This window comes from Pan troglodytes, chromosome 2, assembly GCF_028858775.2.
Source record: "Pan troglodytes isolate AG18354 chromosome 2, NHGRI_mPanTro3-v2.0_pri, whole genome shotgun sequence".
Classification (NCBI taxonomy): Eukaryota; Metazoa; Chordata; class Mammalia; order Primates; family Hominidae; genus Pan; species Pan troglodytes.
In genome coordinates this window covers 189,414,745-189,440,233 of record NC_086015.1, presented here as the reverse complement: position 1 = coordinate 189,440,233, position 25,489 = coordinate 189,414,745, and the positions used below count along the sequence as shown (strand labels likewise).

Here is a 25,489-nt window from a genome sequence, read left to right as displayed (position 1 = left end):
TAGTGATATGAGAATATATGAGCTTCACCAATACATCAAAGAGGAAGACCCAGAAGTGGGTCTAATAACTACCGTAAATTCCAAGCAGTGATGAGCATGGCAGTGGTATGAGGCGTCTGTCACAACCATAATGAAACACTAACATGGCTGTGATTTTGACCGCTGACAAAGTCATGGGTATGGTTCCAACCTCTGTGGTCTGTTGCCTACATGCTGAATTGAAGGAAATACTACTAATTTCAGTTTGAGCTTAGGGAAAATAAGAATGTATTATTTTCTCCTCCAAGTTAATGGCCCTCTGAATCCAATCCATAGAACCCTTGGAGGTTGGTGGACCCCAGGTATAAGCACCCTGCTCTCCAGGGTTAAGGCTCCTGAGAAGAGAAGGGCATCACTCCACTCACTGTGGCCCACAGGAGAGTGAAGAGAAGATCCAGCAAATTCGGTGCATCTTGCTTACCAGGGCGGGTGTCAGGACAGAGCAGGCAGGAGAGCCCGAGAGGAGTGAAAACACTGGGGGCTATTTGTATTGACGCCAAAACTCTGGACTCCTCTGCGTAACTAGTACAGAATTTCTAGAAAACCATTTTCCATTTGTGTCGAATGTTGAGTCAGATTATCCTTGCACAGGGATGGCCCTCTTGGCCTTGGCTGCATATTCAAGGCACTGCATAGTAACTTCTGGTTTCAGAACACTGAGTGACCCTTTCAACCACAAAAGGAATCGAGGTCTTAACATACTCCTGGGGAACAGGGCAGACTCTGACTCAACATGTATCAATGTCAGCTGCAACCTAGTAACAAGCCCATTTTGGCCTTTCTTCTTCTTCCCAGGTTGAACTTTTTCCGTGATACTCCAGACTTCCGTGTTTTGGCCTGTGGTGGAGATGGGACAGTTGGCTGGATTTTGGATTGCATTGGTAAGCATGGGCTGAGAGGGCGTTTGCTGCTTATTTATAGTAAGCGTATTTACAATCAGCAGAAGGCAATAAAAAAGAAAGAGACATGGAGCCATGTCTGTTCATCCTTGTATCTTCCCCTGGACCAACACTTGACTAAATATTTGCTTTGGGTGGAAAAAAAAAATAAAGAAATAAGACAATCGAATGATTCCCTCCAATACGGAGGTAACAGTTTAGTTTCAGGCCTTCCCTGTAAAGCAGATCTGTCATGGCTGGGGTTTGGGCAGTGGCAGGACAGGCCAGATTTGGGGGGTGGGAGGACAGGAGTGGAATTCTGGGCAGACCCTTTGGGGTTGGTAAAGGCCAGAGAACTAAGCATAGATCATAGCCTGGGACAAATCACCTTGAGATGAACACCCGGAGCCTGAGTCCAGAAAGTGCATCTAGAAAGTACAGATCAGTGCAAGCAAAGAAGGACCACACTGAGCTGTGTCCAGTAGAGTACATCTAGACAAAAAGGCCCAGGCCAGAAGGCTGGTAGCCTGAGTTCTACCCAGCTCTACCTGGATCTGTGGGTCCTCGGACACATCAGCCCCAGTAAGTGATGGAAACTGACTGAAATTCTGGGATGGAAGCAGAGTCAAGATCTAACCCTACAGAACCCAGACAAACACTGCAAAGTGTAATATAAGGACAAGAAAGCGGCCAGGGGGAGCACTGGGGAGGACAGTCATCAAAGTCAGAGACTGGGCCCTGAGCGATGAGCCCTGGGCTTTCCATTCTTCATCCCAAAAATGCTGCCTGTGCTCCATGATGTGTCAAGCTCTCCCCAAGGCACTGGAGATACAGCAGGGAATGAACGGACAAAAATTCCACTTTCATGGAGCACACCATGTAGAGGAAAGAGACAGGCAATGAACAATTAAATAAGTGAGACATAGTATGTCAGGAGGTGTTTAAAGTACAGCAGGGAAGGGGCACAGGGAGCTCAAGGCTGCAATCTAACACCTGACAGAGAAGACAACATTGGCATGGAGATCTGGAGGAGGGGTGAGTCAAGTGGATACCTGAGGAAGGGCAGTCCAGGCAGAAGGAACAGCAAAGACGAAGGCCCTGCAGTGGGAGCAGACCAGGCTGCTGGAGGCAGGCCAGCATGGTCAAAGCAGAGTGGATTCGAGAAAAGCTACAGCGGATGAAGCAGAGGTGACGAGGGGCCAGGTGACTAGGACATATAGGGCATTCTATGGAATATGGCTTTTATACTGGGAGGGTCCCATGACATTGGATGGTTTTGAGCAAAGGAGGAACATGACAGATTAAGAGAAGAGGGCAGAAGCGAGGAGATCAGTTTGGAGGCCACTGCAGCAATCCAAGTGAGAGATGTCCAGGGCTTGGACCACAGGAGAAACAGAGGGGTGGTGAGAAGTGGCCAGCTTCTGGATATCTTTAGAAGGTGAAGGCAATACGATTTGCTGACAGACTGTATGTGGGAGATGAGAGGAAGAGGGAAGTCAAGGATAAGCCAGGACTAGACCGTGACCAGGGCAGAGAAAGCCGTGCCTCTGGGGGCTGTAAGTAGACCACCTAGCTGGGCGAGAAGGCTGCAGGACCGTACACCTGCCGCACGCCACTCCCCCGGGAGCTTTGGTTGCCATGGACACAGCCCTGCCAAGCAGCCACCCACGCTCTCCTGTCACCTTGAGCTCTGGAGTTGTTTGTGGGAGGAGGGAGGAGTCCTCAGGGAGCCAAGGAAGGAAAAGCTGATCTGCAGAGGGTGGATGGCTGCGGTACCGGACTACTCACACGGCTCCCTCTCCACCATGAGGGAGAAGTAGGCTTTGGCGGAGAGCTTTATGCAGTTCATCCGCAGAGGACACAGGTGATAGAAGCTGCTCAAAACAGAAAGAAGGAAGATCACAGAAGGAGGAAGAAACATTAGTTTTTTTCACAGGTTAGTGACCCAAAGAGAAAAAAGCAGAAGCAAAAGGGATAACTGCGTAAGATATTCATCCGTTCACTCTCATTTCAGCACTTGTTCAGTGCTCTGCAGCGCCCCCCCATGGTCCCCTCTCTGATCTGTTCTCTCCCTACACCCATAGCGATCTTTCCTGCATGTCACTGGGTGCATGGTGTGCATAAAGCACACCAGTGGCTTCCATTATTCTTAGGATAAAGACAAAACCCTTGAAGTAATCTACAGGGCCCTGGGTGGTCCAGCTGCTGCGCACCCTTCCAGCCTTATTTCTACCTCCATCCCTCTCCCTCTGGACTCAGGTCCCGGCCCATCTCTCAGACCCCTGGGCGTTCCAGTCTCCCTTGCACCTCAGGGCCTTCACACAAGTTGGCCACCCTGTCTGCAGTGCTGCCCCAGCCTTCACTCAGTCAGCTTCCACTCCAGATCTCAGCTGACATGTGGCTTACCCAGGGGTGCCTCCCCTGACACACCCACCAGCCTCAGTCACCTTCTTATACGACAGTGCTCCTCTGTTTTCCAACGTGAATGTGAAATGATGCATTGTCTCCATGGATTCCTCATTATTATCTGTCTGTCCCACTGGACAGTCAGTAAGCACCATGAGAACCCAAGCCACGGCTTTTTTGCCCACTCTCAGAGCTGGAGCACCTAACACTGCATCTGCATACAGCAGGCTTCAGTCGATATGTGTGAAGATGCTGTGAGAATGAGACCCAGTCCCCCTCGGGGAGGTTACAATACATTCAGGGAACAAACAAGGAGATAATTACAAGAGAGTACAAAGAGATCATTTCTGGTGCTAAGGAAATATTCTGACGAGGCACCAGGTCCAGGCTGGGGCAACTAGGGAGGGTCTCCCAAAGGCAGCTTCTGAGCTGAGCCACAGAGAGCTTTGTGCTTTAAGGAAGTGAAAACACTTGAGAACGGTTGACATGTTGCGTGGGAGGCAGGATGTGCAGAAGGATGAGGCTAGGGAGAAAGGCAGAGCCTGCTTCCTGGGCCTACTGTGGCAGGCTATGGGGCCATGAGGAGCCACACAGCCCCATCCCAGAAGTGAAAGCAGTGAGCCAGTGCAAGGGACTGTGGTTCATGGACTTCCCTTCTTGGTGAAAGCGTGGGTGACACACTAGGAGGGTGGAACTGGAGGCGGAGAGAGCCGAGAGGAGGCTGTTGCAGCGATACCAGTGGGAAGGAATCATACCTGCACTCAGGCATCACCATGGGGATAGAGAGAAGAGATTGCTTGGAGATCTAGTAAGGAGACAACACATAGAATGTGATATGTGAATGGATGTGTGAGGGAAAAGGAAAAACCTAGGGCTGCATACAGCTTTCTAGCCTAAACACCATAACAACAGTTGACCTGCCGAGGTGGGGACACAGAAGAAGGGGCAGACACAGGAAACAAGAGCCTTCTAGGCAAAGGGAGCAGGCTGTGCAAAGGCAGGGAGGCAGTGCTCTGAACACATGTTCTGAGGACAACGAGAGGGGCCATTGCATTGTTTTGCTCTCTATCTCAAGCCTTCCAGTGGCCATCTCAGTCCTGGGTCTTGCCTGCGCTCAGCCATTTCTGATATAGGTCAGACAACCTGGAGGACCTATGAGCTCCCAGTTTGCCAGGACAACCCTAGCTTGAGCCTTCCCTGCTGATTCCTGCATCTCTCCTCACGCCGCAATCACATTGCTCACATCCAGGGGCACCATGCATGCTGAGGTCTCATGGAAATACCCACCCACCCCCAAGACTGATGGATGCCTGTGCCCTCTTCAGCTCTCCCAGCCTAGACAATATGCCACAGTAGATCTGAGGCCAGATGAAAACATGTTCTGTTGTGCTTTCTCTGATGGTTCTGTCTGATGTCCTTCACAACTGTCAGAAGAGGAGTAATTAGGAATCTGTGTCATTGCAATTCTGAGAGGTGGTGGAAGTGACAAACTGGTTGTGGGGGCCAAATAACACCTGGAGGTTTTGTTCATTTAGCTAATGTTAGTTTTTAAACTTTTAAACTCGAGTGGTGAACAGTTGAAGGTGAGCATCTTCAGCTTGTCCAATGTCCCACTATTCCCTAGTTTCCTAGCCCCACCTGTTTTACTAATCTGTATACCTGCCTGGCCCCTGAAGAGAGGAGGGGAATGGACTTGGAGCCATAGAGATCTGGGTTTGAATCCTGGCTCTGGAATTACTTTCCCTGTCTCCCATTCAAGTATTGACCAGGCCTAGCTCCTGCAATCAGATGAGATTGAGCGTGTTCAGGGTAGAATGGTTGTAGACTACTTTCCCTCTGTCAATCTCAGTTTCTTCAGCTACTTGAAGGAGGATAATCCCTTATAAAGTTAGGCTGAGGAATAAATGGAGTAAGTGCTGATTATCATTAAGGATTAAAAACATGCAACTTAATGTTTTGGGGTGTATGCTGCCACCCCAAAGGACAGATTTAGGATGAAATTTGAATAAACATGTGCAAGTTGCAGGGATACAGATTTAGCTCAGTATAAAATACAAATGGACACATTTAACTCAATTAGTGGTGGTTAACACGCTGCAGATGGGATAGATGGCTTTAGGAAGTAGTGTGTTTCCCATCAGGGTGGTATTCAAACAAAGAATGCTATGGAGGGGTTCAAGCATCAGATCAGGGATAAAAAGACAACTCAAACATTCTACAGTCCCATGGCATATGGTTCTCTGTTCCTCTGTGTGTCTTGCAGATAAGGCCAACTTTGCAAAGCATCCACCAGTGGCTGTCCTGCCTCTTGGAACAGGAAATGACCTTGCCCGTTGTCTCCGCTGGGGAGGAGGTGAGTTTGCATGCTAATGGTGGTACCCTGGGAACAGGTGTTCCTGTTTACAGAGATGCTCTACAGAGCTAGGCTGAACTTACCCTTTTATGGATCACATTCCGCAGCATAATACTCAACTCTGCAGTCATGTCAAGTCCATGACCCTTTCTCTGCCCTCCATCCCATGCTGAATCTAGAATAGAAGCCCCTCTTCTGGGCTCTGGGAGCTTTTTCTCCCTCACCCCCGAGTTTACTATCATCCTGAAACCATCAACTTAGAGCCTGCTTTCCCCAGTAGAAAGCAATCAACTGTAGGGTAAAGACAAAGTCTCATATGTCCCATCCCCAGAGTCCCATCCAAGAAGGTGCTCACTTAGATGTTTTCTGTGTGAAATTCCCTCTCCCACAAATGGCTGATCTTCTGAATTAGGACTAAAACTGAGGACCAAAATGCTACATCTCCAGTTACTTACAGTCACTAGAAGCATTCAGATCATCCTAAGCCCCATAGCCATGGGCCCTCATTTTGAAATTTCCCTAAGAGGAAACACAGAGTGGTAACCAGTGTATAAGACAAGGGGCAGAGAACTTTGCAAACTGCAGTAGCCCCCATGGCGTTGGACATGCGCCAGAAAATGGAGAAGTTCAGCTCAACGCATGGAGCAGACAGATCAGGCTGCCGGCCAGAAAAGGGGTGGGGACTCCAGATGGCTGATAATTCAGAGAATGAGTCAAGACCAGGCAGTGCAATGGTCAGTGTTCAATGATCAGCTATGCTTGGTGGGCAGTGTCAAAGCAAGCAGAACCTAGGCCTAGCGGCCATCTTAAAATTCTGCCTGCCACACTGTCCATCTCCCACATGACACAGCCCAGAAGGATCTGCTGTTCTCCCATGCAGAGACTCCCAGCCATCCAGCCCACCGCTTCTCCAGGGTTTGCTTCGCTTCAGCTACACAGACCTGTGACCTTTAGCCCCCACCCACTCCCTCCCCTGCCCCCAGCCTCTGATTACTTTCAGTTATCCTGCCCTTCTCTGTGGCTCGGGGAACATAAGTGTCTCTAGCCCACAGACACAGTGGGGAGTCCCATAGTCACAGATGCCCTGGGCTTACCTGCCCTGACAACTATCTGTGCATTAGCAAGAACACTGCCTTTCTGCTGTGGTGGCAAATGCAGTGCTGTCCTCCACAGGTTATGAAGGGGGCAGCTTGACAAAAATCCTGAAAGACATTGAGCAGAGCCCCTTGGTGATGCTGGACCGCTGGCATCTGGAAGTCATCCCCAGAGAGGAAGTGGAAAACGGGGACCAGGTCCCATACAGCATCATGAACAACTATTTCTCCATTGGTGTGGTGAGTTGGTCAAAGATCACCTTTCTGTATGGAAGGGAAACGCCCAGGAAGGGTTCCAGCCTTCTGTTGTCCCCTCTGGGTCCCTAGTGTCTACCTGTCTTACCTGCCCCCCCAGCCCTGACTTGGGTCCAAGCATTCTGAAACTTGGCCTGAGTGTGGACACCCTGATTGCACCCCCGCTTTATTCCCCATCTCTTGCTTAGGGAGTAAATTCTCTCCTCTGTCATTTTAACTAACACAGGAAAAGACTGAAAAATTTTCAAAAGACATATTTTCTCCTTCTGCAATTTGTAGCAGTCATAGAAAAGCAACACCAAGAAATAACCAGGGGACAAGGTTGGTAGGAAACTCTCACATGAGCTTCAGGAACTGGGAATTCTGATCTTCAAAGGAGGACCATGTGGTCCCAAGTTGCCCTGGCTGGCTTAGCACTCAGATTTCCTTCTCTCCTATTCTCTCTTCTCTCAACCCCATTCCACTCACTCCATGGGCATCATAAACCTCTAGGGGAGTCTCCTCCCAGCTGACCCCTTAGGCTGAATGCCGTGAGCCTCCTTGATGCTCCCACAGCCCTTATGCTCACCCCATTCATGCACACTCTGCATTAGGTTGAAGGAATTGGTTTAATGTACTTATCTGGTGCCCCCCACCGCCATGCACACACACACACTCCCTCATTGCAAGGACAGCACTCTGTTTCTTTTTCACCCACTAGCCCCAGCACATCTAGTGTAGCTCAGCTTCTGGTCCAAAGAGGATTGGAGTGGGCACTGCTTCCCAGGCTGCTGTGAACAGGATCGGAACAGGAGGGGACAGATCAATCATTTCTATAAATGAAGCTGGGGGTTGGGAGGGGGTGGGGGTGCAACAAAGACACTAGTATTTACTTTTTTTAAGAATGACAGAATTGGTCAGGCATGGTAGCTCACACCTGTAATCCCAGCACTTTGGGAGGCTGAGGCGGGCAGATTGCCTGAGGCCAGGAGTTCAAGACCAGCCTGGCCAACATGGTGAAACCCCATCTCTACTAAAAATATAAAAATTAGCCGAGCGTGGTGGTGGGTGCCTGTAATCCCAGCTACTCGGGAGGCTGAGGCAGGAGAATTGCTTGAACCTGGGAGGAAGGGGTTGCGATGAGCCGAGATCACACCATTGCACTCCAACCTGGACAACAGAGCGAGACTCTGTCTCAAAAAAAAAAAAAGAATGACAGAATTATTGAACTATTTGTTCTTTTTTTCAACAAATATTTATCAAATTTTTTCCCTAAACTTTTATTTTAAGTTCAGGGGTACATGTGCAGGATGTGCAGGTCTGTTATGTGGGTAAGTGTGTGCCATGGTGGGTTGCTGCACACATCATCCCATCACCTAGGTACTAAGCCCAGCATCCATTAGCTGTTTCTTCCTGATGCTTTCCCTCCCCCAACATCCCCACAGGCCCCAGTGTGTGTTGGTTTCCCCCTCGTGTCCATGTGTTCTCATCGTTCAGCTCCCACTTGTAAGTGAGAACAGCCACTAGCATTTATTGAGTACCTGTGTGCTCTCCACAGTGCTAGACTGTACATATTCCAGCCCTCACAGTAGTCCTGCAGGTATCATTATCCCGCTCATCTCACTCTACAGATGAGGCTTCGAGACCCTTGACTCGCATGGTGGTGCCTTGTTCTGGAGCCAGGTTCTCTCCTCTCTGTTCCCTTGTCTTTGGAGTTGTGCTGCCCAGTTTCACATGCATATGAAACCCTCCAGACGAATCCTCTGCCCCAGACTCTGTGTTACCTGCACTCCTCAACCATCCTCAGCTGTGTTTCTTTTGAAATGTTGGTATTTTAATTTTTTTTTAAAGGAAAGAGAAGGAGAAATGATAGGTGGCTTGAGGGGATAGCAAGTTTAAGTAAAGGGTGTTGTTTTGTTTTGTTTTGTTTTTGAGACGAGTCTCACTCTGTCACCCAGGCTGGAGTGCAATGGCATTATCTCAGCTCACTGCAACCTCCGCTTCCCAGGTTCAAGCGATTCTCCTGCCTCAGAAGTTGGGGTTACAAGCTTGCATCACCACATCCAGCTAATTTTTGTATTTTTAGTAGAGACGGAGTGTCACCACATTGGCCAGGCTGGTCTCAAACTCCTAACCTCAAACGATCCACCTGCCTCAGCCTCCCAAAGTGCTGGGATTACCGGCGTGAGCCACCATGCCCAGTCTAGGTTTTATTTTTTTAATAAGAAGGCTAAATAGAGAACCATGGGAGAAGAAAGGACTAAAAATAATAATACCTTATATTTACAGAAGGATTTAAAATTTACCATATTCACAGATATATTCTGAAGGGCATTATTATCTCTATTTTATGAATAAGAAAACAGAGACTCAGATTAAGAGATTTGCCTTTATTCTCTGACTCCTAATCCGGTGCTCTTTTTCTATTGCTAAAGCAGAAGAGGGAAGCATTGCTGGGCCCATGATCAGGTTCTGAGAGGGTGGAGGTGGTAGACTGGGAGCAAGTTTAGGGGTTCCTATGTCCCAATCTGATTCATCCCACTGGATCCCCGGCCTCAGCTGAGGGGAATCTTTCCCTAGACCTCTTCCAGGTGCCCCCTCCAGTGACCCACGCAGATGCCCTCCCTCCTCTTCATGCTCAAAGGCCCCTCTCCTTTTTGGACCGGCTGTTCAGGCTCCGCTTCCCCCAGCAGGAACATGTGCAGCCTTCAGCTCCTGCAAATTAGACATGACTGACAGGTCCGGGGTTCTGGAGCGTGGGCTTCCCATCATTACAGTTAAAAAAAAACTCATATGTCTTTTTCCTATAGTAACCAGAACATAACTTGCTAACATTTATTGAGTACCTACTGCACACCAGACATAGTTTCCCTGCCAGTGGAGGCAGGCATTATCCATTTGTGTTTTGTAAGAAGGAACCATAGCTTAGAGAGGTACAGAAACAAGTTCAGGCTGGTGAGTGGCAAAGCTTGGAATCATAATAGTTGAACTCTAGAGCCAACTGAGCTGTGGACCACTGAGCTTTGTGCCTCCTTGAAGCCCCCTCCGTCTTCATTTTGCCAAATGTAACATGGTTTGGAAGAGGGGAATCTCAAAATTTAGTTGTGGTGGCTCACCACCACCTCTTATCAGAAATGTAAATTCCACCCCCACAACAGATGCTGATTCATATTCCAACTCAGTAGGTCTGGGTGAGGTCCGGGAACTGGCATTTTTAACAAGCCCCTGAGATCATTCTGATGCAGATGGTCCTGACCAAGTTCTCAGGGAGTGAAGACAACCTACTAGAGCAGAGAAGAATGGTCAAAGGAAGTGGGTCTTCGCTGGCATGGAAGCCAGAACTGAAATAAATAGAGAGGGAAGCAAGGAAGGAGGGGAGAACTAGCCCTCTAAGCAACGGGCTGGAAGCCAGAGCTGAGGAGCAAGACTGGCAGAGCTGCCTGGGAACTTCTAGACAGCAGGTTACAGCGCAGCTGCCTGCAGAAGCTTCAGCCCCACCTCTTCCCTTTCTAACACACCCAGCTCTGGCTGACAAAAACATGGTTCCCCACACCTCCCTGTCTCAACACAGTGCCCTGTATAAGATGGCCCTCCTTAGTATCTGCTGACCAAATGGATGAACACATAAAGAGGAATGGACAGCCTTCCCTCAACTAAATAGCCAGGCCCTAAACCCAAGAGCCAAGACTATTCAGTAATCATAGTTTTAATTTATTCTAGCACAAAAAGTAGGAAAAAAGGAATGAAGGGAGGGAGGAAGGAAGGAAGGAAGGAAGAAAGGAAGGAAGGAAAGAAGGAAGGAAGGAAGGAAGGAAGTCCCGCTGGCTGGCTAATTAATTGTCCCCGAGGAAACACATATAAACAGATTCTCCATCACTCTCAGTGGTCAAGATAATTTACCTACCTTGGGCTGACTTATAATAATCCAATCTATTCATCTTTCCAATTATGAACAACTTCACAATATCTTTCTTGTAATTTTTTTCATACACCTTTAGCTTATCCATGTTTAATATTATATTACAGAAGAATGAGAAACCAGGGCTGTTCTCATCTCATTGGTGTGCCCTTGGCTTTCTCTCAATAAAATGTTTGCAGGGTTTGTATGCTCGCTCTTTAAAAGTTGAAAAGAGAAATTCTTGAGAAAACAAGTAACCAACACGCAACCCTAACAGAGTCTGGGGCTGACATTTGCAGAAGGTCTTGCTCCCTATTTGACTTCCCAAACTTTGTAAGAGAAGTAGGTATGTAAACCGAGGAAGTTTTACTTCCTTATGATGATCAAATAGAGGCGGACTCCATTGGCAAAGAGAGCCCTGCCAAGGTCTTTGCCTCTTTTGAAGGACCTAGAATATCTTATGATATCAAACATCTGTTGCTTTGTATTTATAAAGATGATGACAATGACCTCTGAGACAGTGCCCTTGGGTGCTGTGGGTAGAATTTTCTCTGATGAGTTTACTGAGACCCCTTGATGCCAACAGAACCCATTTAATAGCTGAGGGAATAAATAAGGCAGGGTCTCCTGGCCTCTCCAGGGAGTGACTGTGCCCTCATTGCTACGACAGCCCCATCCACACATCAGTTTCTCACCAGTGAGAAGCTAAGATCGTTGGCCTTATCAGTCCTTCTAACTGATAATATCTACTGGCAGGAGATTTTAAACACAGTCATTCAGGATGCCACTTCCTCTGACTTCTCTGGCCTGCTCCTCCCTGTTCTTTATTTTTAGATTAGCAGAAAATGTCAGGATGGCCAGGTATCAGTGACAGGAAGTTTGGGACTACAAAATAATTCCCAAGGTATGTGTAACTCTGAACTCCTCACAAGCTCTGCTTTCATGAGCCTTAACAGGACAGGTGAACAGCTAATCCCTTGATTCAGTGAAATCTATTTCTGATGCTAGGGGAGCCCAAGGGCCAAGGAGAGGCCACAGTGGTTGCACTGACCCACGCACTGTTTTCCACCTTGCAGATCATTCCTAGCTATCACCAGACAAGCTTCCCACCATGATAAGCGTCCTACACATAGGGAATTTCTCAACAAGACATAATTTTTCCTGCAGATTCTTGGATTCTGCTGGCACCAGGTTATTTGTCACCTGTGAGAGCCATGAAGATACTAATACAGTGGGACTCCCCAGAGGGACATGGACAAGGATCTATACCCTTTTCCATTCCCCAATCTCCCATAATTTTCAGAACAACCCCAATTTCAAATAATCTGTCTTATGGTCTCCTTTCCATCTTTTTATCTCCGTAAATTGCCAAAGTGACTTAGACCTGTGTTATCCAATGTAATAGCCATCAGCCACATGTGGTATGACATGCTTGAAATGGGGCTTGTCTTAATTAAGATGTTGAGTGAGCTGTAAGTATAAAATATACAATACATTTCAAAAATGTGATATAAAAAATTAATGTCTCAATAATTGTTCTATTCCATGTGATGATAATATTCAAGGCTTATTGGGTTAATGAAAATATATTATTAAAATTAATTTCAGGCCAGGCGTGGGGGCTCACACCTGTAATCCCAACACTTTGGGAGGCTGAGGCGGGTGGATCACCTGAGGTCAGGAGTTTGAGACCAGCCTGGCCAATGTGGTGAAACCCCGTCTCTACTAAAAGTACAAAAATTAGCCAGATGTGGTGGCAGGCACCAGTAATCCCAGCTACTTGGGAGGCTGAGGCAGGAGAATCACTTGAACCCAGGAGGCAGAGCTTGCAGTGAGCTGAGATCATGGCACTGCACTCCAGGCTGGGCAACGGAGTGAGACTCCATCTCAAAAAAATAAAAAAATTTAAAAATTTTTTTAAATATTAACTTCATCTGTTTTTTTTGTTGTTGTTGTTGTTTTGTTTTTTTTGTTTTTTTTTTTTTACTTTTTTATGTGGCTACTAGAAAATGGTAAGTTACATTTACATGTGTAGCTTACTCTGTATTTCTATTGGATAGCACTGGCCTAGATACTCCAATATCTCAGAGTCCAAATGACTGATGCATGTACTTGGAAGGGGCCCAAATTTCTTTGTCCACCCATGTGCTTGGAGTTGTAGTTCAGGAAAGAGGCTCTATGTCCATACCTTCCACCATCTCCTCTTCACCCCACACCTGAAAGAAAAGACCTCAGAGAGTAAGGCTGTGAGAAATGCTATCATCACTTCCATGGATTTGTAATTCCCATCTCCTGCCTTCAGAACAGAAGTCTCGCTTTGCCTTAATTATCATCAAGAAAGGGTTTATGCCTTAATAACCAAGAAAGGGTTTGAGCCATCATAGCCCTGGTTTCCCAAATTTAAATGAAGTCACTACTGATTGTAAATAAGCTCAGGTCATTGCCTGACATAGAAGCTCCAGAGAGTGAAAGTGAATCTTGACTCTCTTTTTAATCCCCAGATAGAGAAACGTGGTCAGAGTCTTCACCCTCATTGTCTTTTTAAGACTTAGAAAAGGAGCTGCTCTACTCTCCCTTGCTACTTTGTGTATTTGCCAAGGGATTACATTGTCAAATTAGGGACCACGTGCTTCACTAATAATGTTTTAAAGGCTGGTCTTTGTAAAAAGCATCTTTGCAAAACCTAGTTATGGAAAAACCAAGGACAACCAGAACTGCATGGAAGAAGGGGGCCTGTACACGTATCCCGGAGAATAAAAAAGCTGGGAGTCAATCAGCAGTATTGGGGGTAGGGGATAGTGAAGTATAAATTGTGCCAGGCAACATGTGATTGCTTTTTTCTCCCCCCGCCCCCCACTTTTTTTTCCTGACAGAAGAAAATTAGTGCTTCAAAGGAATAGAAGTAGATGGAATATTTTCTTGAATTTTAGAGAAGCATTTGACAAATGTCACATGAATCTTATTGAGGGTGTTCACTGAAATTTGCTCAGAGAGTGGGAGGTGGGCACAGTCTGGGAGCATGAAGTGCTGCTGCCTAGGGAAGTGGTGCAGGCTGGACAGGCCTCAGGGACAGAGGCCTCCCTGGGGTCCGCACATCTCACCCGTGCACCCATGGGGGTGCCTCTCCAAGACCTTAAACTCTTAATATATCTTAAACTAAAAAATAAATTGGCCAGGCCTGGTGGCTCACGCCTGTAATCTCAGCACTTTGGGAGGCCAAGTTGGGCAGATCACCTGAGGCCAGGAGTTTTGAGACCAGCCTGGCCAACATGGTGAAACACTGTCTCTACTAAAAATACAAAAAATTAGCCCGACATGGTGGCGGATGCCTGTAATCCCAGCTACTCATGAGGCTGAAGCGGAAGAATCTCTGGAACCCGGGAGGTGAAGGTTGCAGTGAGCCAAGATTGTGCCACTGCACTCCAGCTTGGGTGACAGAGTGAGACTCTATCTCAAAAAAAAAAAAAAAATCAATAGCTAAAGTTTAAATTTTAAACTCTCAAAACATCATTTTAGCAGAGAATGTTTGCCAATCACAAAATAAGCCCATCTTCTCCTCTTGCCCTGCCACCTTTCAGATGTGGGCTGCTGGACTCCCATGCCAGGTGCACCTCACCACACAGAGTTCACGCTCAAAAAGCTTCTTCATAGAACTATACCTCTTGATGCTTAAAAACACACACAGAGGCCAGGTGCAGTGGCTCACATTTATAGTCCCAGTACTTTGGGAGGCCGAGGCGGGCAGATCACCTGAGGTTCGAGACCAGCCTGGCCAACATGGTGAAGACCCGTCTCTACTAAAAATACAAAAATTAGCCCGGTGTGATGGTAGGCACCTGCAATCCCAGCTACTCAGGAGGCTGAGCCAGAAGAATTGCCTGAACCTGGGAGGCAGAGGTTGCAGTGAGACGAGATCATGCCACTGCACTCCAGCCTGGGCGACAAGAGCAAAACTCCATCTCAAAAAAAAAAAAAAAACACACACACAGAAATTTTCATATAAGGGATAGAATTAATATGCATTTGATGAAAATTCACTGCATGGAATTTCAAGTGTTTTGTAGCCATGTATTCCAGTAAATGGGTTTGTATATTTTTCATTGCAAAACAAATCTAGTCAACTCCCTGGTTTCTGTGTCACCCCCCATCTCCGGCTCAATTAGCCTGTTTATTTCTGAAGCCCAGCACCTGCACCCAAAGTACCAGTATGGGGCCTGAGCGGTGAAGGGGCGTTACACATTCTTCTGCTGGAAAATGAGACCATTGTCGAGGGTGGAAGACCGAGTTTGAGGAGGAAAGAAGAGTTCCGTTTCTGGTTTGAGGCTTAGGGTTGGCTCTAGAGATTGACACTTTGGAGCTATCATCATTCAGATGCTGGTAACAGCCACGAGAACTCACGAGATGGCCACGGTGTGGAGTGGGGGCCGCAGGTAGAACCCAGGGTTAGGGAGTTGTGGCCAGAGGATGGAGAGCCCAGGAGCACAGTGCATGACAGCCATCCTAACTGTGAGTGCTAGAGTGCAGGGGGCCGCTAGTGTGGCAAAGGGATGTGCTAATAGGAGGGCAGTGTCCACATGATGTAATAATGACTCTTATTGGCCTTGGAGGGAGTCCTTCGAGTGAAGTGATCAAGAAGCAGAAGCCAGAGTTTAATTTTGTTTTATTATCTACTAAGCATGTTATCCAGTGCCACTAATTATTTCTATTGCTGTGGATGGTTAAGACTTAATATCTAATAGCATCTACCAATGTCAGGTTTCTGGTTTTGACAATATCCTATAGTTATATAAAATGTTATCATTGGGGGAAGCTGAGTGAACGGGACCTAGGAACTCTATGCTATTTTTGCAACTTAATTGTGAGTCAAAATATTCCAAAATAAAAACTATTTTAAAAAGAACAAATATGGAAAGTCATTTCCAGAGACTCATGCTCAGCCCCAGACACAGGCTCCTGATCTCTAACTGCTCACAGACTCTCAGTCTCCCCAAAGGGCAAAGGCTTTCCCCTTCACTCACCCCTGAACTATCTGTTCTCAGCGGGTCCGGGCTAGAGTGAAATAGCAAGGACTCCAGAGTCAACTGGCATAGGCTGTAAGAGTATTGGTGGTGCTAGCTCATCCCCCTGGAGGCAGTGTTGAGCCTCTGTTGGCTCTGCGGATGTGACCTGGAGCCCCACCATGCGATAGATAGAGTCCCAGGGTTGGCATGACTCAGCGAGGGCATGCGTGCATCCCTTCCCTCCGCACTGCACTGTCATGACCACTCACCAAGGATCTGCTTTGTCTCTTTCACTTTCAGGACGCTTCCATTGCACACAGATTCCATGTGATGAGAGAGAAACATCCTGAAAAATTCAACAGCAGGTAAGCTGCAGGCCCGGCTGCGCTGCCACCCACCCAGTGTGGCCCTGGCGGAACAGAGGCCTTTCACCTGCTCTCTGGAAATTTTCCCAGCCAGGGCCGCCAGGGACTTGGCCTTCCTGCCACTTGCCGGAAGGAGGGTTTCCATTTCCAAGAAAAAAAAAAGTGTCAGAAACTTGGCGCAGGCTAACTGCCTGTCCTCTCCCAAAGGATCTGTGCAGAGGGCAGGGCTGGAGGGCAGGAGGTGGGTATGAAGGGCCTGCTTTTGCAGGGGAGGAGGTGGGAGGGCGTCTGCCCTTGTCTAACTGGAACCCCCGTCCTGAGTCTCTGCTGCTTCCAAGTACAGCGCCTCCAACCCCAGCCCCTCATGATTCTTTTGGGGAAGAGCGGGGAGGCTGGAAGAGACCCTAGCTTCTGTGGGTCTCAAGTGGGAGGAGGTGGCAGCTCCGGGGCTTGGACCAGGTGGACCAGAAGGGTGTCTCCTTTGCCTCCCCCGACAGCAGAGGGCAGCAGCAGAGAGGTACCTGCAAAGGCTGGAGACCCGGAACCCACTAAGTCCCAGCCTCAGCCTGGGCACTCTGTGAAGTCACCAAGTTAGGTTCAAAAATGAAAGGAAAGAGGAAACCAGATCATTTGCAAGCGAAAGCAAACCCTTCTTCCTTGTAGGACGAAATTTGCCAGAACTTAGTTGTGACTGACATAACTACCCCTTTCTCCCTCTTTCCTTGTCTGTTTCTTCTCATTAGTTGATTTTCATTCTTTCTTTCTTTTTCTTTGTTGTACTATTTCAAGATGACCAATATTTCAGACACTGTTCCCACCCCAACCCTAGGTAGGTTGGGAGAAGAATGGATAATGATTTGGACTTTGTTTTTGAGCCTGAAGGTGTTGACTTTTATTTAGCCCACAGAATTGTCTTTTTGTTTATTTATTTGTTTGTTTATTTATTTATTTATTTTTGAGATGGAATCTCACTCTGTCACCCAGGCCAGAGTGCAGTGGCGTGATCTTGTCTCACTGCAACCTCCTCCTCCCAGGTTCAAGCGATTCTCCTGCCTCAGCCTCCTGAGTAGCTGGGACTACAGGCGTGCACCATCATGCCTGGCTAACTTTTGTATTTTTAGTAGAGATGGGGTTTCACTATGTTGGCCAGGCTGGTCTCAAACTCCTGACCTCAAGTGACCCGTCCTCCTCGGCCTCCCAAAGTGCTGGGATTACAAGCAAGAATTGTCCTTAAAAGAGAGGTTAGAGTGTTCATTGAAGACATTCATTTAAAGCCCAGGACCCATCATTTTCAGCACTGGCCATTTTCATTCCTACTCTTTGTCCTGACCCCACAGCCTGAGAAGTCAACCAAGAAGAGGGAGGTCTTTTTAGAGGTCAGAAACTGAACACTATAGCTTCAGGAAGAGCGATCTGTGGGATCCGATAGCAGCTCAACGAACCTTTTAGGAAGTGCATCCTGCCACAGTATCTTCTTGCTCTCACACACACAGACTATACACACTCACTGCACACTAGGAACACGTGTACTTCCAGCCCCTGATACTATAGTCACAAACTTACAGTTCAGGTGATCTCCTCTAACGGTCTTTTGCACTCCCAGATACACACAAACCACTTTTTTAAAAAGTACTCCTCTTCAACCCATTCCTCAGACTTTTAAGGTCCTCTTTTCACACAAGTATCTTTTTTTTTTTATTTTTTTCATGGAGTTTCGCTCTGTTGCTCAGCCTGGAGTGCAGTGGCGCGATCTTGGCTCACTACAACTTCCACCTCCTGGGTTCAAGCGATTCTTCCGTCTCAGCCTCCCAAGTAGCTGGGATTACAGGCACCCACTACCACACCCAGCTGATTTTTGTATTTTTAGTAGAGACAGTGTTTCACCATGTTGGCCAGGCTGGTCTCGAACTCCTGACCTCAAGTGAGCCACCCACCTCAGGCTCCCAAAGTGCTGGGATTACAGACTTGAGCCACTGCACCCGGCCTCACACAAGTATCCTTATTCGTACTCATGCACATGTGCCATATGCTTGTGAAAGCCACGGGGCTCTGTTCATTCATTCATCCATTCATTCAACAGATCTTTTGAAAACGTAATGCACACCAGACACTGTTCTACAGGCATTTTGGACAGACCCATGTAGGGGACTCACAGCCTGGTGCTGGAAACAGGCTGGAAACCAGATGTGCAGAATGGTTTGTGTTAAGTGATGTGACTGGGGGTGACCTATGGGAGCAAAAACCAAGGACATGAAACATGGCATGGAGGGTTTCCCAATGACAGAGATGCCTGAACCAAGACACAGAAAAAGAGGAGGGCAACACAGGGAGAAGGAAGCAAATGTACGAGAAGATACGAAGGAGTGAGAGGGTACAGTACACTTGTGGAAGAGCAAGATGTTCAGTGTGATCCGTTGTATGGTCTCGGCAGACGAAAGAAACCAAACATCTGTAATTCCCAGAAAGCAAGGAAGCAGAGGGAGGGAGAAATTTCTCCATATGCCAAAAATCAATAGGCAGGCCAACATATGACATAAATAGAGCAATCATCCATCACCCACATGATTAAGTACAATTAGAAAGACACATCCGTCCGAAAAAAAAAAAAGATTGTAGCGTGCATTTTAATGCAAAGTATGAACAAATTCACTGTGATCTGTAGAACTGTTTTTCCTTCTCCCTTCCGAGATCCTATAAACAATACTTCTCTTTGAGGGTAGGTTCTCAGCTCACTCTTCACCTGACTGAGGTCAAGGTAGCATGGATGACATGGTGACAGGCCCACGGATTTGCACATAAACCTGCGTGCTTGCCTAACAAAGACAGAAGGGCTGAGGTAGCACCTATTTCACAAGGTCACCGAACGCTTCCTATGAAGAACTTTGCATACATACTGCTTCTACTCTGCCTATTCGCCCATGTCTAAAATACCCAGGAGTGCCCAATTTGTCCACTGAGAGGCAGGCAAGCAGCCATTTTCTTCGGGCTTCCTTATTTAGCATTGGAGATGGTTTTAAATAGGCAGGTGGTTGTTGCCATGGTTACCCCATTACACCAGCGGCTAAACTTAGGAAGGGCCGCAAGGGATAGGAAGAAAGCTTGATACCCAGGATTTGGAAATGTAAACGGTATTATCAAACAAGGCTTATTTTACTCAGCTGAACTTAGGTTCTCCAAAGAGTAGTTACTGCTTGGCTGGAAGCCTTTACCATTACTGCCCAGGTTTAGACTCTCAGGGATAATCTTGAGGTTAAATCTTGGGAGCTGTCATTGCTGTGTTTTGTTCTGTTTTGTTTTGTTTTCAGCAAGGGAGAGTGACTAGTCAGGTCTAGAACACTTACCAGGAAACTGGAATCATTCACATTGCTGATTCCCTTTTCTTGGCTATTCTAACAAGAATTCTTAACCTGGGATCCAAGGGCTTCAGGGGTTTTGAGAACACCTTGAAATTGTACTAAGGTATTGAATGTATTTTTCTGCAGAGAATGTCCATAACTATCAGAAGATTCTTAAAGGAACCTATACTCCCAAAATGTTTAAAAGTCACAGGTCTGAGGCCTCTTTGAATCCTAAGAGGCATCAAATTATGACTCAAATGTTGGGGTTTCAGGAAATTCTTCCTCCATGGCCTCTCTAGATGGGTTGTTGCCAGGGAAGATAGTTGGTTCCAGAAAACCAAGTTATGTTCCCTGATGGAATAGTTTCACTAATAGAGCAAGAACCAGAACCGAGGAGGCAGGAATACGAGCCATGTGTGATGGGCAAAAAAGAAAAGGCCTTTAAGGGCAGAGATGGGGTTATTTTTGGCCCTGTCTACCTCCTAGTTATCGATAGGCTAATCATTAATTGCTAATTGAGGAATGTTAGGGAGATTATCGTCTCACTGTTGGCATAAAGAACAAAAGAGAAATTTGATTCAACTGAGATTCTAAAGTGTTTGAAAGTGATCTGGAATAAAGGGCACATAAGATGTGGCCCCTGCCTTCAAGGAAATCGTCGTCTAGCAAAAGAAAAGGAAAAATAGTGCTCAAGTATTTTTTACAAAATTATTTTAACATACAAGGTGGTTACATTTCATAGGTGATATAGTATACAGGAAGTCGTATAATATGCAAGAACTTATTAATGGTCATATCCCAAACATCATTTGCAAATGGACTGTTTTCTTTTTGGGGGATGTTTTTGGTCTTTTTTTTTTTTTTTAGAAAGAGTCATTCTGTCGCCTGGGCTGGAGTGCAGTGGTGTGATCTTGGCTCACTGCAACCTTTGCCTCTCAGGTTCAGGTGATTTTCCTACACAGCCTCCTGAGTAGGTGGGATTAAAGGCACACACCACCACGCCTGGCTAACTTTTATTCGTATTTTTAGTAGAGATGGGGTTTCACCATGTCAGCAAGCCTGGTCTTGAACTCCTGACCTCAAGTGATTTGCCTGCCTTGGCCTCCGAAAGTGCTGGGATTACAGGCGTGAGCCACCACTCCTGGCCAAATTGGTTGTTTTAGGTGTAGCAATAGTGTTAAAGGGGAACCTGACTAAGAACTGTTTTCATTTTTTTAGCTCCTCCTAGATGCCAAGTGGTGAGCTAGGGTCTTTAAATACATTAAATTATTTAAATCACAAAACAACCTTTCAAGTTAAATATTAGCATTCCCATTTACAGATAAAGGAACTGACTCTGGAAGAAACCAAGTCAACTAACAAAAGTCATGTATTTTTTAGGCAGTGGGGCTAATTTAATTTCTGACCTAGCTCTTCACTCCAGAGTTCAAGCTCTGTTTGCTGCAACTGCTGTCTCCCATAGATTTCATTGAGCAAGCACTGATGTATACCAGACACTCTGATAAGTACTTTATACATCATCCCACTCATTGCTCACAATAACATGCAAGGGTAAATGCTACTGTCCCCATTTTAGAAATGAAGGAACTGAGGCTAAGGAGGATGGAGCTATCATTGGCATCATCTGCCTTTATGGATTGTCTCTGTGGGAAAATGCCTGCTGAGTTCCAAAGGGGAGGAGAACAGGTACACCATCCAGTCATACCTTGTATGGTGTGAGCATTCTCCCTGTTTCCACGTCCACAGCAAGGAGCAGGACTGGCTGTATGATCTGTGTGACCCAGTGCAAAATTAAAAATGTGAGGCCCCTTCCTCAAAAATGGGACAGCAAAGCATTAAACTAAGCACTGAGCCCTCTTAAGTGTGGGGCCCTGGGGTCCACATCTCACACCTATGAGGTGGCCCTGGCAAGGACAGAGGAATTAATAAAAAGAAGACACCTTTGCCAGTAGTCACAGAGTAGGGTGTTTGCAATAAAGTCAAAAGAATGGAGGAAAGAGGGTTTCAACTTAGGGAGAAGGAGAGGGACTCTCAGTCCCACAAACAGGCAGCAATCAGTACTAGCAGAGGAGCCAAGAATCCCGTCAAAGTCTTCCAGATAGCCAAAAACCAGCCCACCATGAAGTTTCCAGATTAAGTCTCCATGAAGGGTTTTGCATATGAAATCTATACATAAAAGCCACCTAATTCTAATGTCACTGTCAGTGAGTGTCTAGAAAGAGAAGTCTAACTGTGGAATGTTTTCATTGTTGGTTAGAAACTCAGAGTACTTGCGGAATGTGTTATTCTAAACCTGTTGAGTGTATCCACTTGACTGCGTCTCTCAGCAGTTGAGGCTGAAGCAAGTTATTTCCTGTTAGGCCCTTCAGAGGGACCGAAGCAGTGCTTCATTCCTAGTAGAAGCTGACCACCTTTCTCAAAAGCCCTTGACTAATTAACAGGTTCTGAAATATTAGCTTTCTTGGAGCAGGTCCCATGGAGTCACTGATGAGGGGCTCCCCAGAAGCCCTAATGTAGCTTGAGTTTTTAAGAGGTTGGAAATATACCTTGTAAATAACTAAGCACTTAGTAACTATTTATAGAAGAAGGCAGCAGGGTATAGAGTAAGTTGGCATCAAAACTTGGCTTTGCCGCTTATTAGCTATGTGACCTTGGGCAAGTTAATCTTCTTAATCCTTTGCTGCCTCTTTTGAAAATCTTGCAATGTTGCTATAAGTATTTAGTGACATAATACCTAAGTTCATAGTACACAGGAGGTTCGCAATAAACATTTGTTGTTGAATATCATTGAATAACAAGCATTGCCTTAAATTGACGATAAAGTATTGACAATAAAAGGGTTGTTTTTAATGGAGTGACAAATGGGATTCAGTTATCACAGAATCAATGCTCCATTGACATGGCCTTTAACCTGAAAAGTTGGAGGACAACTAAAATTTGGAGGAGACCCCAGCAGTGATGCACTGAATCTGCCCAAATCCTTCTCCTGGGGGTGGGAATATGGCACCACTTTGGTTGGTTTGGATTCTACAGGACAGAAGCTCTAGAGGAAATCTCCTTCACTGGCTCCATGGAAGTCCGAGAGGCAGAGGTTGGGGATCTGGACACTAGAGATTCGAAGTCCAGTGCCAAATCCAGGCTAGCAGGATCAAGGGAGGGGGTCATAGACCCCAGGTGAAATGGCCTCAGGAGGAACAGGGCAGGAGTGAGTAAAGGAGAGTGGCAGGACAGATTCCATGTGCTCCCTGGGTGCTTCTGGCTTACTAGCAAGGGTCATGGACTGCATGGCAGGTAGGCAAGTGGCCCTGTGGTCAGATGCTGGGGATGTGACTACCCCTCCCTCACGGATACTTCTTTCCCCTCACCCACCACGTACCTCTCCCCAACCCTGACCTCAGATAAAGACAGAGATGTTCTGTGGGGAACAAAATAGAAACCGACAAAGCTCAAGTCACACAGTTCTGAAAATGAAAGGAAGGGCTTCCTCTCTTGAATACCTGTGGTATGCTCTGCCGTCACAAGCATAAAATATATCATGATTTACATAAGATTTTCTTCTTATATCTAAAAATGAAACCCTTCTAAGTTATTCTTTCCTGGCGCCCTGTGAGGTAGCCCACTATTACAACCCAGATGTGTGACTTTCTCAAGGCATAAAGGTTCAACAGCAGCAAATATAGCAAAGTTAAAAATCCTTGCCATCAAAGTCTTCATTCTGTGCCCTGAATTGGGCTTTGCCTCTCTTCATCTAATATTTGGCACCTCAAAAGAGACCTGCTGTAGGTAGCCAGAGGTCCAGACTGTCTGCACCTGCTTCCCTCAAAATAGCAAACTATTTTTCTTAAATATCTGGGATTCAGAAAAGCCCCAAATGAAATTAATTGTGGGATTTTCTGTGTTTTTTCTTATTCCTGTAGGTATTTATAAAGAAATACAAACCTTATGTTTTGTGCTCAAGAACCTTTGATTTTCAAGTCAATTCTGACAGAGCAACTGACTTAATTACTTGAATGTTTATATACTAAGCCACAAAAATGTTTTGTCCCCCACCCTCCCCACCTCTCCTTGGGAGAGATGCAGAGAGTAAAATGAATGAAATATGGGTTCATGTTTTTTTCATCAGGTGCTCAACGTTACACAACTGCAGAAGTCCAGGGTTTTTTTTTTTGTTGTTGGATTGTTTATAGTTAACTCTTGATTATTCGCAGAAACAAGGGAGCAACCACGTGGATCATCTACAGTGGTGGATGATCAAAGATTTTGGGAGTCTGTTATTAATATTTGTATGCAGTTCTCCCTGCCCTAACATTTGTAGTATTTTAAATAATATGATGAAATCACACTGACTCTTAACAATCATTTTCCTCCTGGGTCCCTAGTCCGCGTGGGAACAGACAGCACAACCTCTCAGACTGTTACACAGCAGCAGCCTGTGGCGTCTCAAGCCTCCCTACAAGGTTACCCACTGGCCAGAACCGTTTCTTTCTGTAGCTTAATGGGCTTTTTCTTCTAGCCCCTGCTAGGCTAGAACAGGAAAGGTCTTATTCATGTCAACAAAGAGTAGAATCGGTTTGTGATCATATCAGAAGGAACTTGAAAGCATGCTATGTTTTCAAGACTATAGGCCAGATAATCCCAAAGTTATCAGTATTTACTGACTGATTGATTTCTAGAAATATTTCCATCAAAGAGCTCAAGATGTAATGTGTAATCAGTTCACAAGAGTTGAGGTTAGCACGATAACCTTATGGAAGAAAATCAAAGCACACAAATTCAAAGTAAGGTAGGAACTGGCTGGATCCTAACGTGAGTGTTGACAGTCTGGATGCTTTCCAGAAGGGAGAGGTTGAGAAGGTGCTGGAACTTTAGATGTCTTCGAACAAAAGGCTGAATCTGGAATTGTTTCCCCCAAAGAAGAGAAGCCTTAGAGAGAAGTGATCACTGGCCTCAAATATTTAAAAGGCTTTTCGTATAAAGCAGGAATTATGTTATTTTGCACAATAAATCAATGAAAAGGTGACTGGAATGCAAGACTGGGTTAAGTCCCAAATAGGACATTAATTCTACTGGTCAGAGCCATCCTCAAGTGCAGTGAGCTATTGGAGAAGGTGATGAGTTTTCCTATTTTACATTCAAGCCCATGCTGGCAATGATTTTGGAAGCAAGTGCCCAGTAGGAAAGGTTCCATTATCATACAACCTGGATTCAAATCCTGAAGTTCTCATTAACCACTATGTGTGACCTTGACCAAGTTACTCTCCCTAAACCTCAGTCTGCTCACCTGTAAAACTGGGGTATAATATTATGTGAGTTTCCTGTTGTTGCTGTCATGAACTGCCACAAACTTAGTGGCTTAAAACAACACTACTGGCTGGGCGTGGTGGCTCACGCCTATAATCCCAGCACTTTGGGAGGCCGAGGCAGGCGGATCACGAGGTCAGGAGATCGAGACTATCCTGGCTAACGCGGTGAAACCCCGTCTCTACTAAAAATACAAAAACAAAATTAGCCGGGCGTGGTGGCGGGCGCCTGTAGTCCCAGCTACTCGGGAGGCTGAGGCAGGAGAATGGCGTGAACCCAGGAGGCAGAGCTTGCAGTGAGCCAAGATCGCACCACTGTACTCCAGCCTGGGCGACAGAGTGAGACTCCGTCTCAAAAAACAACAACAACAACAAAAACGGCACTACTGTGTTACAGTTCTGGAGGTTGGAAGTCTGAAATAGGTGTCACCGGGCTAAAATCAAGGTGCCATCAGGGCTACATTCCTTTCTGGAGAGTCTGGGGGAAAAGCTGTTTCCTTGCCTTTTCCAGGTGTCACCACTCTTTGGCTCCTGGCCCCCTCCCATTGTTGAAGCCAGCAGTGGCCAGTCAAGTCCTTCTCATA

The 25,489-nt window shown here is 46.3% G+C and overlaps 1 protein-coding gene across 10 annotated transcripts in view; it reads left to right on the top strand.

Annotated features, from left to right (window-relative positions):
- The window catches only part of DGKG (diacylglycerol kinase gamma), a 227,593-nt gene that overhangs the window by 103,042 nt on the left and 99,062 nt on the right, over nt 1–25,489 (top strand). For all 10 annotated transcript variants that reach the window (XR_001713836.3, XM_009446979.5, XM_063807413.1 and 7 more), the window contains 4 exons: nt 835–920; nt 5,587–5,676; nt 6,850–7,010; nt 16,203–16,267. Coding sequence is in view for 9 of the 10 variants with exons in the window: in XM_009446979.5 (XP_009445254.2) it covers nt 835–920; nt 5,587–5,676; nt 6,850–7,010; nt 16,203–16,267 (402 nt within the window). In the remaining variant the exon portion in view is untranslated. The remainder of the gene's footprint in view (nt 1–834; nt 921–5,586; nt 5,677–6,849; nt 7,011–16,202; nt 16,268–25,489) is intronic.